At 50.5% G+C, this 14,922-nt stretch overlaps 1 protein-coding gene across 2 annotated transcripts; it reads right to left on the bottom strand.

Moving 5' to 3' along the window:
* Nucleotides 1–7,013: 7,013 nt before the first annotated feature.
* On the bottom strand, nt 7,014–14,801 carry Rinl (Ras and Rab interactor like). Of its 2 annotated transcripts, XM_027941399.2 has the most exons (11): nt 14,739–14,801; nt 12,793–13,031; nt 11,299–11,401; nt 10,388–10,460; nt 10,247–10,311; nt 9,778–9,927; nt 9,288–9,701; nt 8,501–8,818; nt 8,124–8,255; nt 7,847–8,010; nt 7,014–7,774 (listed from the first exon to the last, which is right to left on the bottom strand). In XM_027941399.2, exons 2-11 carry the CDS (start codon nt 12,997–12,999, stop codon nt 7,712–7,714), a joined length of 1,689 nt encoding a protein of 562 aa, XP_027797200.1. In that variant the 5' UTR covers nt 13,000–13,031; nt 14,739–14,801; the 3' UTR covers nt 7,014–7,711. The 2 variants fall into 2 exon arrangements, with proteins under 2 accessions (XP_027797200.1, XP_027797201.2); XM_027941400.2 differs by lacking the exons at nt 7,014–7,774; nt 7,847–8,010; nt 8,124–8,255 and having other exon boundaries at nt 8,557–8,818; nt 8,933–9,701.
* Between the last annotated feature and the right edge of the window lie 121 nt (nt 14,802–14,922).

Below are 14,922 nucleotides of genomic sequence, written 5' to 3'. Positions count from 1 at the left end.
GTGATCTTCCTGCCCTGGCCTCCCCTGTGGATTACAGGTGTGGTGCCCTTGCACCTGGACTTGTTTACTGCTGAGCTACTTCCCCAGCCCATCTTCTTTTCAATGTCTGGATAGTTTTTCTTGCAAGATGTAGCGTAATCTACTTTGTGGGTGGCCATGGGGGCTGTTACTAGGCTTTCACTATCACAAAGAGAACTTAAATCATCGGCCTGATATCTATCTATCAGTTTTCACATTGGCAAATGTATCTGTAGGATAAATGCTGCTTCAAAGAAGAGGTACAGTTTATTTAATGAATCATATTATTGTTTATTATCACTTCTTTCTCGGTTGTTGTTTTTTTCCTGCTGTTATTTTTCAAAATTTATCTCCCCCCACCCCTGCCTTGACACTGGGGATTTGAACCCAGAGACACTGTACCACTGAGTTACAGCCCCAGTTACCTTTTTTTTTTTTCCTTTTTGGTACCACAGATTGAGCCTGGAGGTGCTTAACCACTCAGCCACTTCTCCAGTCCTTTTTAAAATTTTTCATTTTGAAACAAGTTGGTTAGGGCGTTGGTAACTTGCTGAGGCTGGCTTTGAACTAGCAACCTCCAGTCTATCCTAGGGGTCTGCCTATTGTGGACTTTCAGTGTTCCTGGAACCCTACACTACATGACCTTTTGGGTCTGGCTTCTTTTACTCGACATGTTCGCAAGGTCTACCACATTGTAGGATATGTCACTATGTATTTTTTGAGGCAGGTATTGGTGATTGGATGCAGGGTGCTTTAACCACTAAGCCACAACCCATGCCCTTTTAATTTTTATTTAAGGTCTCAGTAAGTTGCTTGGTGCCTTACTAAGTTGCTGAGGCTGGCCTTGAACTTTCGATCCTCCTGCTTCAGCCTCCCAGGCGGCTGGGCTGACAGGCGTGTGCCATTGCGCCTGGCTATTTTATTATTTTTAATTTTATGGCCAAGTGATAGTGCCCTGTCGGGATATACCATATTTTGCTATTGATCAGCTGACAATGGTCACTTCTCCACCATCTCAGCTCTCAGCTTGCTGCCTCTCTCTTGCCACTTGTTTTTGTTCTAGGTGATTTCCTCATCCAGGTAAATGGTCACTGGATCTCTCTGGCCTCTGTTCCCTGACCTTTCCTCTAGTGACTCTGTCCTCCCCCAGACCCTCCCTCCCACGGTCACACCTAGACCTCATCTCAGCAGCCCAGCTTTCGCAGAATCTCTGTCCCTGTATTTTGATCTCTGTCCATGACAGGTCTTCTCAATTCCTTCTCTTCAGAGGCTCGGTTCCAACAAGGCCCTGGCCTGTCACCTTGCCCCTGCTCCTCCTCCCCTCCGCCCCTCCCCACCATACTCGGCTGGCAGAACCTTGATCTTCGTTGGATCTAAGGCTCCACCTACTGCTTGCCTGCATTTGTGCAGCTGAATGGACAGAGAAAATGTTGCCACATAATTTTTAACTGGCCTCATCTTGAATCCATTTCACTCACTTTGAGGGGACCCGCAATGCTGCTCAGTGACTTTGCCCCAAGTCCCTGGTCGCGGGCCTTGGGGGTACGATATACCACACCTTCTCCTCCAACCTCCAACAGCTTCTTCCCCATCCTCACTCCCTGCAGTGACCTTCTTCCTGCTTCCTGCCAACCTCCCACCACATCCCATCCCCTTTCTTTCGCCCTCTCATTCCACCTGCCCACCAGTGCCAGGCCGGCAGCCATGTTCCCACTGACTGATGCTGATGGTCTTATTGTTCTCTTCCACTATTCAAGAAATTGGTTCTCAATGGATTCAGAGACCCAGGAGAGAAATGTGGCAGGTCCCAAAAGCAGAAATAGCCTGCCTTCCTCCATCTCTTCCTGCTCCACTTCCTCCTCCTCCACTTCCTCCATCATTCTCTTCCTCCTCTTCCTCTTCACCTCTGCAGTTTCCAAGCAGAAATAGCTTCAAGGTCTCAAGTTGAAAACTCAGCCAGCACAGTGGTTTATGCCTGTAATCTACTGTGGGAGCCTGGGGAGGCTGAGGCAGGAGGATGGTGAGTTCAAAGCCAGCCTCAGCAACTTAGCAAGGCCCTAAGCAACTCAGTGAGCCCCTGTCTCTAAATAAAATACAGAAAAGGACTGGGGATGTGGCTCAGTGGTTGACTGTCCCCAGTTCAGTCCCTGGTCCCAATAAATAAATAACTAATAACTGTACAATTTGGGGGCTGGGGGCTTAGCTCAGTGGTAGGGCAGGCACTTCCCTAGCATGTGTGAGGCCCTGGGTTCCGTGCCCAGCACTGAAATTAATTAATTAAGTTGTACAATGTGAGGAGTTTTGACATATACTCCTGTAAAACTAGTGCCACATCCAGATGGCCATAAAATAATGAAGCTATCCATCACCCTAGAAGTTTCCTCCAGCCCCCTTGTAAACCCTCTGTCCCCCACCCCCTGACACTCACTGACACTTCCAGACATCTGCTGATCTGCTTCCTGTCATCAGGGTGAGTTCATGTTTCCCGAATGTAGTTATACAGTGTGTACTCCATGTCTGACTTTTCCATTCAGCATAACTCTTGAAATTCATGCATGTTGAGGTCTATAAATAATTTGTTCCTTTTTACTCCCAAGTACTAGTTTATTACATGGCTATACCACAGTTTTTCAAGTCAGGTCAATTGAGGGTTTTTTGTTGTTCTTGTTGTTTGGTTTTAATTTTTTTTGGTACTAGGGATTGAACCCAAAGGTGCTTTACCACTGGGCCACATCCCCACCCCTTATTATTTTTTATTTTGAGACAAGGTCTTGCTAAGTTGCTGAAGCTGGACTCCAACTTGTGATCCTCCTGCCTCAGCCTTCCAAATAGGTGAGATCACAGGTGTGCACCACTAGCCTGCAGTTTTAAATTTTTGATGTAGTCCAATTTTTTCTTTTGTGGCCTATTCTTCTGAGAACTTAGCCAAGAAATTATGGCCAAAGCCAAAGTCATGAAGCTTTCTCCCTGTGATTTTCTGAACAAACTTTTCTCCTAACCCCATGCAATTCACTTAACCCTGTGACACCAGATGTGAAGGGACTTTTTTCCACACACCAACTCTGTAGCGGATACCAATGGGGTGTCCTATAATTTGACTCAATTCTGACACTATCCACCTGGGGAGAGCATCTGATCCCACAGGTTGTAGGCTCAGTACTACAAGCCAGCGCCCGCTTTGGATGCCAGTCATGAGTCCCAGGTTGTCACCTGTACTTCTGACCAACCATGCGGGAGATTCCCATGATCCGCTCCTCAGAACTGATGGATTTGCTAGCATGGCTCACAGAAGTGAGGGAAGCAACCGACTAATTTTTTATAGACAGTCCCCAAGTGACTGATGGTAACTTAGTATTAGATGGTAACTTTCACTTAGAATTTTAAAATTTAATTTAATTTTTTAATGCTGAGGATAAAACCCAAGGCCCCCAGCATGCTAGGCAAACACTCTACCATTGAGCTACACCCTCAGCCTGATTTTTTAATTTTATACTGGTACAAAAACTATGTGCATTCAGTAGAAACCATACGTTAAGATTTTTAAAAAAAATTTTTTTAGTTGTAGTTGGACATAATACCTTTGCTTATTTACTTATTTTTATATGGTGCTGAGGATCGAACCCAGCGCCTTGCACGTGCTAGGCAAGTGCTCTACTGCTGAGCCCCAGCCCCATACTTTAAATTTTGAATTTTGATCTTTGCCTGGACTAGCCAAGTGCAGTAAGGTGTAATCTGGGGCAGCAAGCCACAGCTCTGAGTCTGCCCCGTGACACCAGAGGAGACATCACTGATGTGTACCACTGAGCCACATCCCCAGCATATTTTGTATTTTATTTAGAGACAGGGTCTCACTGAGTTGCTTAGGGCCTCGCTTTTGCTGAGGCTGGCTTTGAACTTCAGATCCTCCTGTCTCACCCTTCCAAGCTGCTGGGATTTTTTTTTTTTGGTCAGGCTGGCTTTGAACATGCAGATCCTCCTGTCTCAGCCTCCCAAGTAGCTGGCATATGCCACTATGCTCTGCAACCCTCAAGCTTTTTAGCTTTCAAAAATGATTGCAAGGGGCTGGGGACATGGCTCAAGTGGTAGCGCGCTCGCCTGGCATGCGGGAGGCACTGGGTTCGATCCTCAGCACCACATAAAAATAAAATAAAGATATTGTGTCCACCTAAAGCTAAAAAAATAAATATTAAAAAAAATGATTGCAAGTCTGGGTGTGGTGGCACACCGCTGTAATCCCAGTGGCTCAGGAGGCTGAGGCAGGAGGATCACAAGTTCCAGACCAGCCTCAGCAACTTAATGAAGTCCTAAGCAACTCAGAGAGACTCTGTCGCAAAATAAAATAAAGGACTGGGGACTTGGAAGCAGTTAAGCATGCTTGGGTTCAATCTGAACAAACTTTTATCAAAAAATAAAAAATAGGGCTAGGGATGTGGCTCAAGCGGTAGTGCGCTCGCCTGGCATGCGTGCGGCCCGGGTTCGATCCTCAGCACCACATACAAACAAAGATGTTGTGTCCGCCGAAAACTAAAAAATAAATATTAAAATTAAAAAAAATATATATCTGGGAGGAGCTGTAAATCTAGCTCAGCAATAAAGCCCTGGGTGGCCTAGCATGTGTGAAGCCCTAGGTTCAATGCAATTGAAGTATAAAAAAAATTGTGAAATTCTTTATTTCCTGGTGCATCTTTTTTAGTTGACATCTAAATTACAGGGTTTTGATCATTATAAAATGTAAAATTTTAATTTTCTAAAACCTTTTTATGTGACACATAATAATTATCCATAGTTATAGGGTACAGGGTCGTATCACAACACATGTCTATAACGTGTAATGATCTGATCAGATAACTGGCACATCTATCATCTCAAACATTTGTCATTTCTCTATGTTGGGAATATTGAAATTGAGCTATTTTGAAATATAAAATTAATTGTTGCCAATCATAGTTATCCAACTGTGCAGTAGAACATTAGAAGGGATTTCTCTTGTCCAATTTTCACCATCCTCTCTCCATCTCTTCCCCCTCTATCAAATGGAAAATCTAAATGGCAGTGCATTTCTGGTAAGATGAATTCAGGGGGCTTTTCTTTTTTTGTGTGTGGGGGGTGGGGGTGCCAGGGATTGAACTCAGGGGCACTTAACTACTGAGCCATACCCCCAGCCCTTTTTTGTTTTTTATTTAGAGACAGGATCTCACTGAGTTGCTTAGTGCCTCACTATTGCTGAGGCTGGCTTTGAACTTGAGATCCTCCTGTCTCAGCCTCCTGAGCTGCTGGAATTACAGGCGCACACCACCGCACCCAGCTGAGAGGGCTTTTCTTAATTTTCCTTCTACCTGTGGATGAATGTCCCTGTTGCTACAAGGAGACTGAATTGAGCCTCCATTGGACTCCTATTTTTCTTTTTTATATACTATTAAATTCCAGTGACCACTGTTACAAATGAATACACTTTTGGTGGCTTAGACCAGTAGACATATGCCAGGTCCAGTGGTGCACTCCTGTAATCCCAGGGCTCTGGAGGCTGAGGCAGGAGGATCATGAGTTCAAAGCCAGCCTCAGCAACTCAATGAGACTCTGTCTCTAAATAAAATATAAAAAAGGGTAGGTGGGTACTGGGGCTGTGGCTCAGTGGTAGAGCACTCGCCTAGCATGCGTGAGGCACTGGGCTGGATCCTCAGCACCACATAAAGAAATAAATAAACAAAATAAAGGTATTGTGTTCATCTATGAATAAAAAAAGAAATTCTTCAAAAAGTGGGGGGGCAGGGGATGTGACTCAGTGTTTAAGCACCTTTGAGTTTAATCCCTGGCATAAAAACAAACAAATACTAGACATGTGTTCACTCATCATTCTGGACGTCAGAAGTCTGAAATCAGCATCTCTGAGCTGGAAGTCAAGGTGTCAGCAGGGCTGTGTTCCATCTGGAGTTCTAGAGGTGCCTTGGTCCCTTGTGCCTTTCAGCTTCTGGTGGCTACAGTATTCCCTGGATCATGGGATCACTCCAGTCTCCAAAGGCAGCACCTTTATTTTATTTATTTCTATGTGGTGCTGAGGATTGAACCCAGTGCTCCACCCCTGAGCCCCAGCCCCAGCCTGAGGCCAGCACCTCTGAACTGCTCTCTGCTCTGGCTTCACACCACCCTCTCCTATTTGTTGAGATCTCCCTCTGCCTCCCTCTTTCATGGTTGCGTTTGGAGCCCACTAAAACCGTCCCAGACTCCTCCCATTTTAAGATCCTTACCATCACTGGGTGCAACGGTTCACACCTGTGATCCCAGCAGCTGGGGAGGCTGAGGCAGGAGGATTGGGAGTCCAAAGCCAGCCTCAGCAATTTAGCAGGGCCCTAAGCAACTCAGCAAGACCCTGTCTCTACATAAAATATAAAAAGGGCTGAAGATTAGAGTTGTGTGCCTCCCCATCTGGTTCAGTATGAGTTTTAAATAGCCAATAATTTCACTGGTTTTAGTTTTTTTTTTCTCTTCTTTCCTTTTCCCCCCCACCACCATTGTTGTGCTAGGATGGAACCCAGGAGCCCAGGGACTGGGGAATGCCAAGAAAGCACTCGACCACTGAGCTACACCCCAGATTTTGTTTTAATTTTTATTATGTAGTTAATAGAAATTTTAGAATTACATTCATAGTTTATATTGTATTTCTACTGAAAAGTGCTACTCTACGGGGACAGAAGACAATTAACACAAAAAGTGAGTATATTGTGTTCTATGGTAGAAATAACCCAGGGGTGCTTAACCACTGAGCCACATCCCCAGCCCTTTTTAAAAATATTTTATGTAGAGACAGGGTCTCACTGAGTTGCTTAGGGCCTTGCTAAGTTGCTGAGGCTGGCTTTGAACTCTTGATCCTCCTGTGTCAGCCTCCTGAGCTGCTGGATTTACAGATGTGCACCACCATGCGTGGATTATATGGTACATCTTGAGGAAAAAAAAATAAAGAAAAAAAATTATCGTTGGTATATCAAATCACCACAATCTCAATGACTTGAACAAGTTTATTATTTTATAGCTCTCTAGGTCAGAAGTCCAGAACAAAAGCCGAGTTCCTTCTGAAGTCCCAGGGGACAATCCATGCCTTGTCTTTTAACTTCTGGAGTGTCCGCCTTGGTGTCCACATCACTCTGATTTCTATTGGCATCATTGCTCCTCTGACTCTCCCTCCACCTTTTTTTTTTTGGAGCTGGGATTGAACCCAGGGCCTTGTGCATGCGAGGTAAGCACTCTGCCAACTGGGCTATTTCCCAGGCCCCTGTCTCCCTCTTATAGGGACCCTTGAGCCAGCACACCGCTAACCTTCTCACGTCTGTCCTTGATGTGAGCACACCTGTGATGTGTTAGGTAGCATATTCACAGACTGGGGGGATTAGGTTGAAACATCCTTCTGGGGTGTCATTATTTTGCCTATCACCGAGTCAGGTGGGAGTAGACATGGTTCTACAGAGGGCTGTCAGGGAGAGCCTCCCTGAGGTGACATCTGCGTGAGGACCTGGAGGGGAGAGAGGGTACACTGCGGATATTAGGGAAGGGCACTCCAGGAAGCAGGAACAGCTCTTGCCAAGGCCCTGAGGTGGCCATTCCCTTTTCCTGGGAACCGTTCTGTCTTGCTGTCCCTAATCCGCGCACTGTCCCAGCCGCCTTTGTATCTTGCTTGAGGAGTAGAGAGGGTCTGAGACGGCTAATCATCAGTGGCCCCTGGCACAGTAGCGACTGCCCATGGCTCCTCAAATGGCAGGTTGGCCTGTGGGAGCCTGAGTCAGAAGGAAAACAGGTCCCACTCCCGCCTCCTCCCGCATCCCAGACTGGCGGTCACCTGGGCTCCAAGTGGGTTCTGTCCGTGCAGCGTGCGCCTGCGGTGCCACTGGCGAAGGGAGTCACGGGCCTCGGAGCTGAGCCCCTGGGGTGCGCGGCCCGCGTCAGGCTGGTAGTGGGCGATGTGGTGCAGTGCCCCAAACCACGTGGTCAGGTAGTACCCGGCTGGGGACGAGAAGGGGCGGTCAGCGCGGCTCTCTGGATTTCCGGCCACCCGCCTTTCCTGCTGAGCAGGAGGAGTGTATCTGGGCCTTGGTGTTCTGGAGGTGGGGACTCACCCTCTCCCCGTAGCTCTTCCGGATCCAAGAGCTCCATTAGGAACTCCACGTCCAGCTGTGTCTCCCCAATGTGCGGACTCCAGATCAGCTCCTCGGTCAAGGCCGGCAGGAAGGCGTCGGCCCCCTGGGGTTCTGGGAAAGCCAGAGGACAGGTCCTGAGGTGGCGGGGGCTGCGGAGACATCTGCCATCCGATCCCCAGGACCGCGAGACCTGGCTGCCACCCCACCTTGTCCAGTATGCAAACGCCTCCTACCAGGACCGCCACCCTCTGCCACCCTCTTCTTCGACGTGCGCACAGGTGCATCCTACCTGGCTCCCCCAGCCCTCAAGCCACTGCACTCCCAGTTAGACGCCCACGGCTCCTTTACTCCTTTACCTTGGTTGTCGCCGCCCGCCAGGCCCGAGTACACGTCGCTGCACACCTCCAGCAGGAGCGCCACCTTGCGGCGCGGCGCGCACGCGGCGTGCAGGTGCTCTAGGCGCGCGTGGATGCGGTTCCGCAGGGAGGGGGCGGGGCTTGGACCCTCAAGCCCCGCCCCCTGAGCACCTGGAGGCCCCGCCCCCACCCGCAGGGCTATTTGCCGCCGCCTCAGTCGCCTTAGTTCCTGGGCGCGGAGCGTGCGGAGTCGCGTCCACAGTGCAGGCTTCAGCGGCTCCAGCACCGCCCGGCAAACGGCCGTCTCCACAGCGGGACCTGCGGGGCGTGGGGCGAGTGAGGACAGGCCACCCAGTTGATCCACTATGGCAGGCCGTTACCCCTCCCTAGCTTCTGGTCACCCACAGGGTAGATAGAGGTGTGAACACGTGCCTGGGACAAAGCGTAGGGCTGTCCACGCACGTGTGAGACGGTGCGTGGGGTGCACAGGTTCTTTTATTTATTTGCTTTTTATTTAGAGACAGGGTCCCACTGAGTTGCTTAGCGCCTTGCTTTTCCTGAGGCTGGCTTTGAACTCGCGATCCTCCTTCCTCAGCCTCCCCAGCTAGGAGGGCACCATCCCGCCCGGTTGGTGAACGGGTTGTGACTTGCAGGAAGGGGCAGCGAGTGGAGAGGAAACAGGTGTGCGCACCGATCAGGAGAAAGAAGGTGGATTCGAACACATAGGTAGGGCCAAGTGAATGCGCACCTGAGGCCGTGGGGGTTCCCTTCCAGCCCTCCCCATTACCAAGATCCTCATCCTTCTGGGGGCCCCCCAGGCCCCTGTTCCCAAAGACGGCTCTGACGTCGGGGTCTTTTGACAAGTGATCCTGGAGGTCAGTAAGGAGGTGACGCACATCCTGCAGCAGCTCGGTGGCCGGGTCTCCTGGCCTGTGGGAACCCACGCAATCCGAGGTGAGGCGGGCCCGGAAGCCCCGGTACTGCCTGGCCACGTAGCTGCTCCGCGCCCTGGCCAGAGCTCGGACGTGGACAGTGAGCACATCCTCCGGGGCTTCCACGTCATCCTTGTAGGGGTCGTTGTCCTCCTCCTCCTCCTCTTTCTCCTCCACCAGACTGGCCAGAGCCGGCCCAGGAGGGCGCACCTCTGGGCTGAGCGGCCCTTCCACCCAGGAGACCCGGTGCTGGACGGGGTTCCTGGTGGCTGGAAGTGAGGAGAGGGTTGGGTTCCACAGCGCAGCGGGAGCAGCGCCCTCATCTCTCCCAGGGCCCCGGCTCACCTGGATCATGCCTCTGGGCAGTCTCTGGCTCTGTTGTTTGGGGGTTCTGCTCTGTTCCCCAGCTTCCATGAGTCTCCAGGTAGAGCTGGTTCACCACAGAGAGCACCCTCCCTGAGGGGTCACCTTGTACCCTGCCAACCTGCACAGAATCTGGAGACCAGCACAAGTAGGTATCCCAGGTGTCTTGGGGTGAACCCTGGTCCCTTCAGAGCACCAGGAGACTTAGTCCTAGCCTTCATCACTCTAGACCAAGAATGGAATGCCGCCGGGTCCCTCCTTTTCCAATTCTGTCCTCTGTTAGGACTCAGGAGTCCAGGATCCCATCTCCGCCTCCCTAAAGGACCCCCAAATCTAGGCCTACAGCTCTCTCTGATCCCTGGCGTTGTCCTCCTTCAAACCCAGTGATCTGGTCCCTCAAGTCCAGTCCCTGTGGAGTAGTGGGCCAGCAAGGCCACCCGCCCTTCTTTACCTTTGTGTTTCTCTCCGGGCGCCAGAGTAGAAGAGGGCAGGATCAGTGTTTTAGGCAAAACATCCCTGAGAAAAGAGAAGAGAACTACAGTGTGCATCTTAAGGACAGTCCCCCTGAGCCCCTATGATGAGTGACCGGTACCTGCTAGCTGATAAGAAGGCCAGGAGGTGGGGCAGGTCTGGCATGCAGAGGTTGGAGGTCTCCAGGGACACACCTGGGGGCAGGAATCGAGTAGGGATGAGAACAAAGAAAAAAAGAAAAAAAAAAAAAAAAAAGCAACAAAACTGGAGGGTTGGCAGATTCGTCTCTCCTGGGACTCTCTACCACCATCCCTGCAATCTACCCCCACTGCAGAGGCCTTCAGAACAGGGACATTTCCATTCCTTAGAGTCCCCATCTTTTCCTCCCTCTTGATTCTTGCATCCCACTGATGCCACCAAATAGGATTCAGTCATCAGACAAATATTTAGGAGACAAATTCACTGGCTTCCTGTCTCCTGTGGTGCATTTTCAGTGCTACGAACAAAACAGAGTGATTAAAATGACTGGGACCATCTTAGCTCTGGTGGTCAACAAAGGTTACATTTCTGCAGTGGCCCAAAGGACAGAAACTAAGTCCACTCCAGGAAGACCCAAAGCAAACAAAGGCCCTGCAGCGGGAACACTTACCATGCTCAAAGGTCAGGGCATGGTGGGAACAGAGTGCAGGAGGGGCATTAATGAAGAGGTTTCCATCGCACAGCATCTTGTAGGCCGTGATGAGAGGCTTAGATTTGTATCTAAGTATGTTGGGTGGTATTGGCAGGGTTGGAGGAAGGGCTGTGCAAAGTGCGAGTGATGTCTGGGAAGACCACCCTGGTAGCTGTGCTCAGAGTGGATTTCAGCAAGACCAGAGCGGGGACTACCGAAATGATCCGGGCAACAGGTGATGGGGGCTCAGACTTAGGTGTCAGGGTCAGGCAGGGTGGGGCCGACTTAGGAGATATTCTGGAATGAAAGCTGACAGATCCTGGGGATACATTTGGACTGGAAACCACAGGTAGGTGCCTCACCTCCAGGCAATTTCTGGATCCTGTAGGTGTTGACTTCTCCTGGTGAAGGTCCTGTCTTCAACACCAGGACTTGGCTGGGGTCATGTCCCGTGACCAGGAAACTCTAGGGGCGGGGTGGAGGCAAAGGTCAACTTGACAAGCGTATCTGTAGATATAAACTCTCCCCCTACTCTGAGTTCCATGTGGGTGAGACTGGTTCCCCCAAGCCTCAGGACGTGGGACCGTGACTGCTCTCTGCCTACTTTTTGGTTCAGGGCATGTGACCAAGCTTAGCCAGTGGACGTCTTCCACGGGAATTTTGCTGGAGCACTTTGGAAAACCTCTCTCTCTCTCTCTCTCTCTCAATGCTGGGGATAGAAACCAGGGCCTTGCGCAGGTTAGGGAGCATGCTACCCCTGAAACACATCTTTAGCTCAAAAGATCTCTTTTTACACTGGGGTTGCTAAGTTGCTGAGTTGGTGGGATAGATTCCTGGTCTGGGGACTTTGTCACCATCTTTGCCACCACAAAGACAGTGTCCTCCTGAGGAGGAAGATGTGATAGACCCTGTTAGTTGTCCTTTCCAAATCTAGCCCATATTCCTCGTAGAACTCCTTGTTCAATGCATCAGCATGCCGAGCCACAGGAAAGGGCGAATGATCTGATTGGAGTGGCTCTTAGCTTTGACCGTATAACTCCCAGGTGAGCTTGTCCCCCCCTTACCCCCTGCTCCCCCAGCAGTGACTGAACTCGGGGCCTCATGTATGCTGGGCAAGGGCTCTACCACTGAGCTATCGCCCCCGCCCTCCAGGTGAGCTTTTATTTATTTATTTATCAGTACCAGGGATTGAACCCAGGGGCACTTTACCACCAAGCCACATCCTCCCCAGCTGTTTTTTCTTTCTTTCTTTTTTTTTTTTTGAATTAGGGTCTCACTAAGTTGCTGAAGCTGGCTTTGAACTCGTAATCCTCCCGCCTCAGCTTCCTGAGCCACTGGGATTGCAGGCGTGTGCCACTGCACCCGGCCAGGTAGATTTTTTAAATATTGCCATCTGGACCCAACCCAGGTATTCTACCTTTGCTTTTCCTGGTCAAAAAGGGAAAAAGAAAGATACAGACGCATCTGGGAACTCCTTTCTTCCTGCCTGGAAGACATGTGGGCTGGGCCTGGGGAATCATGGGGGAAGTCCTAAAGAATTGCAGAGCAGCTGGCCTTGATGTCACTGAGCTGCTGGCCCAGAGTGGCAGCTGCCTTTCTAGTTATGTTGAGGGATAAATGTCTGTTGAAGCCACCATAGACTGAGCCTTTGTTACAGACCCAAACACCCAGAGTTTCCACCGTTGAAAGCAAAGCCAAGAAATGGGAGGAGGAGAAAGCCATAGGTTGTCTGAGGCTCAGAATCCAGACCTTCCAGAAGATACTTTTACTTCTGGGTTTTTTCGTTTCTCACAACCAACAGGGTCCTGCCTGGTGGTCCCAAGTGTCATGGGAGGGTCCTCAGCTCTGAGACTCACCCCTAGTGGCCACAGCTCCACCAGGGCCTTCGCATCATTGGCATCCAATTCAGGGACCTGCCACACACCACGCGTCCTCTGCAGGCGAAGAAGTGGGGTGCCGAGGACCCCTAGAGGAGTCTTGCCTGCTCCATTTGCCTGTGGCAGGACCAGCCCATGATGTACGGAGTCCAGGAGGTCAGGGATCAGAAGTGGGCAGTGTGACATGGAGCTGGGTCAAAGGTGCAGACAGGGGCAGCCTAGGGACAAAGGGTCAGAGACGGGGCTCAGGGTCTCATGGGGATAGAAGATAGAAGGGATTTATAGTTTTTGGGGCCAGAGATGGAGACCTTGGCCCTGGCAGCCCTCACCTCTCCCCCTGGTGGGAGCCGTGGAGGCCATGTCTGGCCGGACCACCTTCAGGGTATGGGAAGCCAGTGAGCCATGGCCTGGACTCTGACAGGGAGGGAGATATGGCTCAAGGCTGCTCCCCACCAGTATAGCAGGGACCCTGACCATTCAGAAAGGACTCCAGTGACCACTAACTCCAGTGCCCCAGGTTTTAATTCTTTAATTGCTGGATGGTGGAGAAATCTGGGGATCCCAGAGAAAGGCTAGTGTCATTGGTGTGGGGAGAAGACCCACAACAGAAGCTATTTGCCAGGTGGTTGGGAATATGCCAAGATTTTCTCAACTGCTATAGCCGTGAAAATGTGGACTGACTGAATGTGGACCTTGCCAAAACCCAGGGTCTGAAAGAGGTCTGTGTCCCTAATGCAGCGACATTTGTCCAATGTAAGACCATGTGTCCTCTTCTCCCTTCTCAGACTATGGAGGAGCCCTACAATATTTTTTTCTGAACCTTTTCTCTCTTTTTTCGTACCAGGGATTGAAACCAGGGGCACTTAACCACTGAGCTACATCCCCAGCCCTTTCTTTGTATTTTGTTTGGGGACAGGTCTCCCTGAGTTGCTTAAGGCCTCTAAGTTGCTAAGGCTGGCTTTGAACTTTAGATCCTCCTGCCTCAACCTCCCGAGCTGCCGGGATTACAGGCATGCGCCACCAGGCCCGGCTCAACATTTTCTTGTAAAAATTTTCAAACCTACAGAAAATCTCAAAAGATTTTAAAAATGTTTTAGTGCATCTGAATGCCCACTGCGGGGATCCACTGTGAACATTTACCCCTATTTGCCTTATTACACATCTGCTTCTTAAGCCATTAATCCCTCCATCAGACCCCAGCAGTTTTTTTTTTTTTTTCTTTCAGTACAGGGGATTGAACCAAGGAGCTACATCCCGGCCCTTTTAATTAATTTATTTTTTATACATTTATTTTATTTATTCACTTTTTATGTGGTGCTGAGGATCAAACCCAGTGCCTCACATATGTTAGGCAAGCGCTCTACCTCTGAGCCACAACCCCAGCCCCCTGGCCCTTTTGAGACAGGTTCTCACTAAGTTGCTGAGGCTGGCCTTGAACTTGTAATCCTCCTGCCTCAGCCTCCCAAGTGCCTGGAATTACAGGCATGCGTCACTGTGCCCAGCTAGACCCCAGGTACAGAGTCCAAAAGGGCTTATCCCTCAGAAGAGCACTTTTGAGTATTTCCCTGTAGCAGTTCCAGGAACAGGAAAGGAGAAAACATCACTGAGCTCAGGCCTAGAGTTAGGTGCCGGTGCCCCAGGGAGGGTGATGAGCACGAGGGCCCTGCTGAGGATTCCCTTCCCGTCTGAGGTGGTGTGTGACAGACAACCAGCAGCTAGGAGAATGAATCGACCCACTGACCCAGAGCCCAGGTTAGGAAGGAGGCGGGCAGGGGCAGGTGTGTGCGGGGTCCAGTAGACGGCAGAGAGGGTGAGGCCAGGAGGCGGTGTCCCCTGGGAGGGGGAGGATGTGGGTGGTGGAGGCCAAGGTCGGGTGGGGGCAGCTGGGGTGCAGATGCCAGATGCTGGGTCCCTGGGGGCCCTACCTGTTTCCGACGGGATGCCTGGGGTAGCAGGAAGTGAAAGTGTCCTCTAGAGAGGAAGCTGAGCAGGCAGGGGGAAGAGGCGGGGCTGGGGGTATCTGAAATCAACCTTCCCCCCTCTTTCCGGGGGCTCAGGGCTTAGGAGATCGGACACTGAAGGAAGGGACTCTGACAGGTTTGGAGGCCA

Source organism: Marmota flaviventris, chromosome 18 (assembly GCF_047511675.1).
Source record: "Marmota flaviventris isolate mMarFla1 chromosome 18, mMarFla1.hap1, whole genome shotgun sequence".
Lineage (NCBI taxonomy): Eukaryota > Metazoa > Chordata > Mammalia > Rodentia > Sciuridae > Marmota > Marmota flaviventris.
The sequence above is the reverse complement of the archived record's forward strand: the minus strand, read 5'-3'. Positions and strand labels throughout refer to the sequence as shown.

Excerpts from the sequence above, each read along its gene's own strand:
- Rinl (XM_027941399.2), bottom strand. The coding sequence starts at position 12,999 with ATGTCACACTGCCCACTTCTGATCCCTGACCTCCTGGACTCCGTACAT. Across the intron at positions 10,312-10,387 it reads GCCTTCTTATCAGCTAGCAG|GGATGTTTTGCCTAAAACAC; the intron begins GTACCGGTCACT and ends CTCTTTTCTCAG. Across the intron at positions 9,928-10,246 it reads GCCCGGAGAGAAACACAAAG|ATTCTGTGCAGGTTGGCAGG; the intron begins GTAAAGAAGGGC and ends GCTGGTCTCCAG.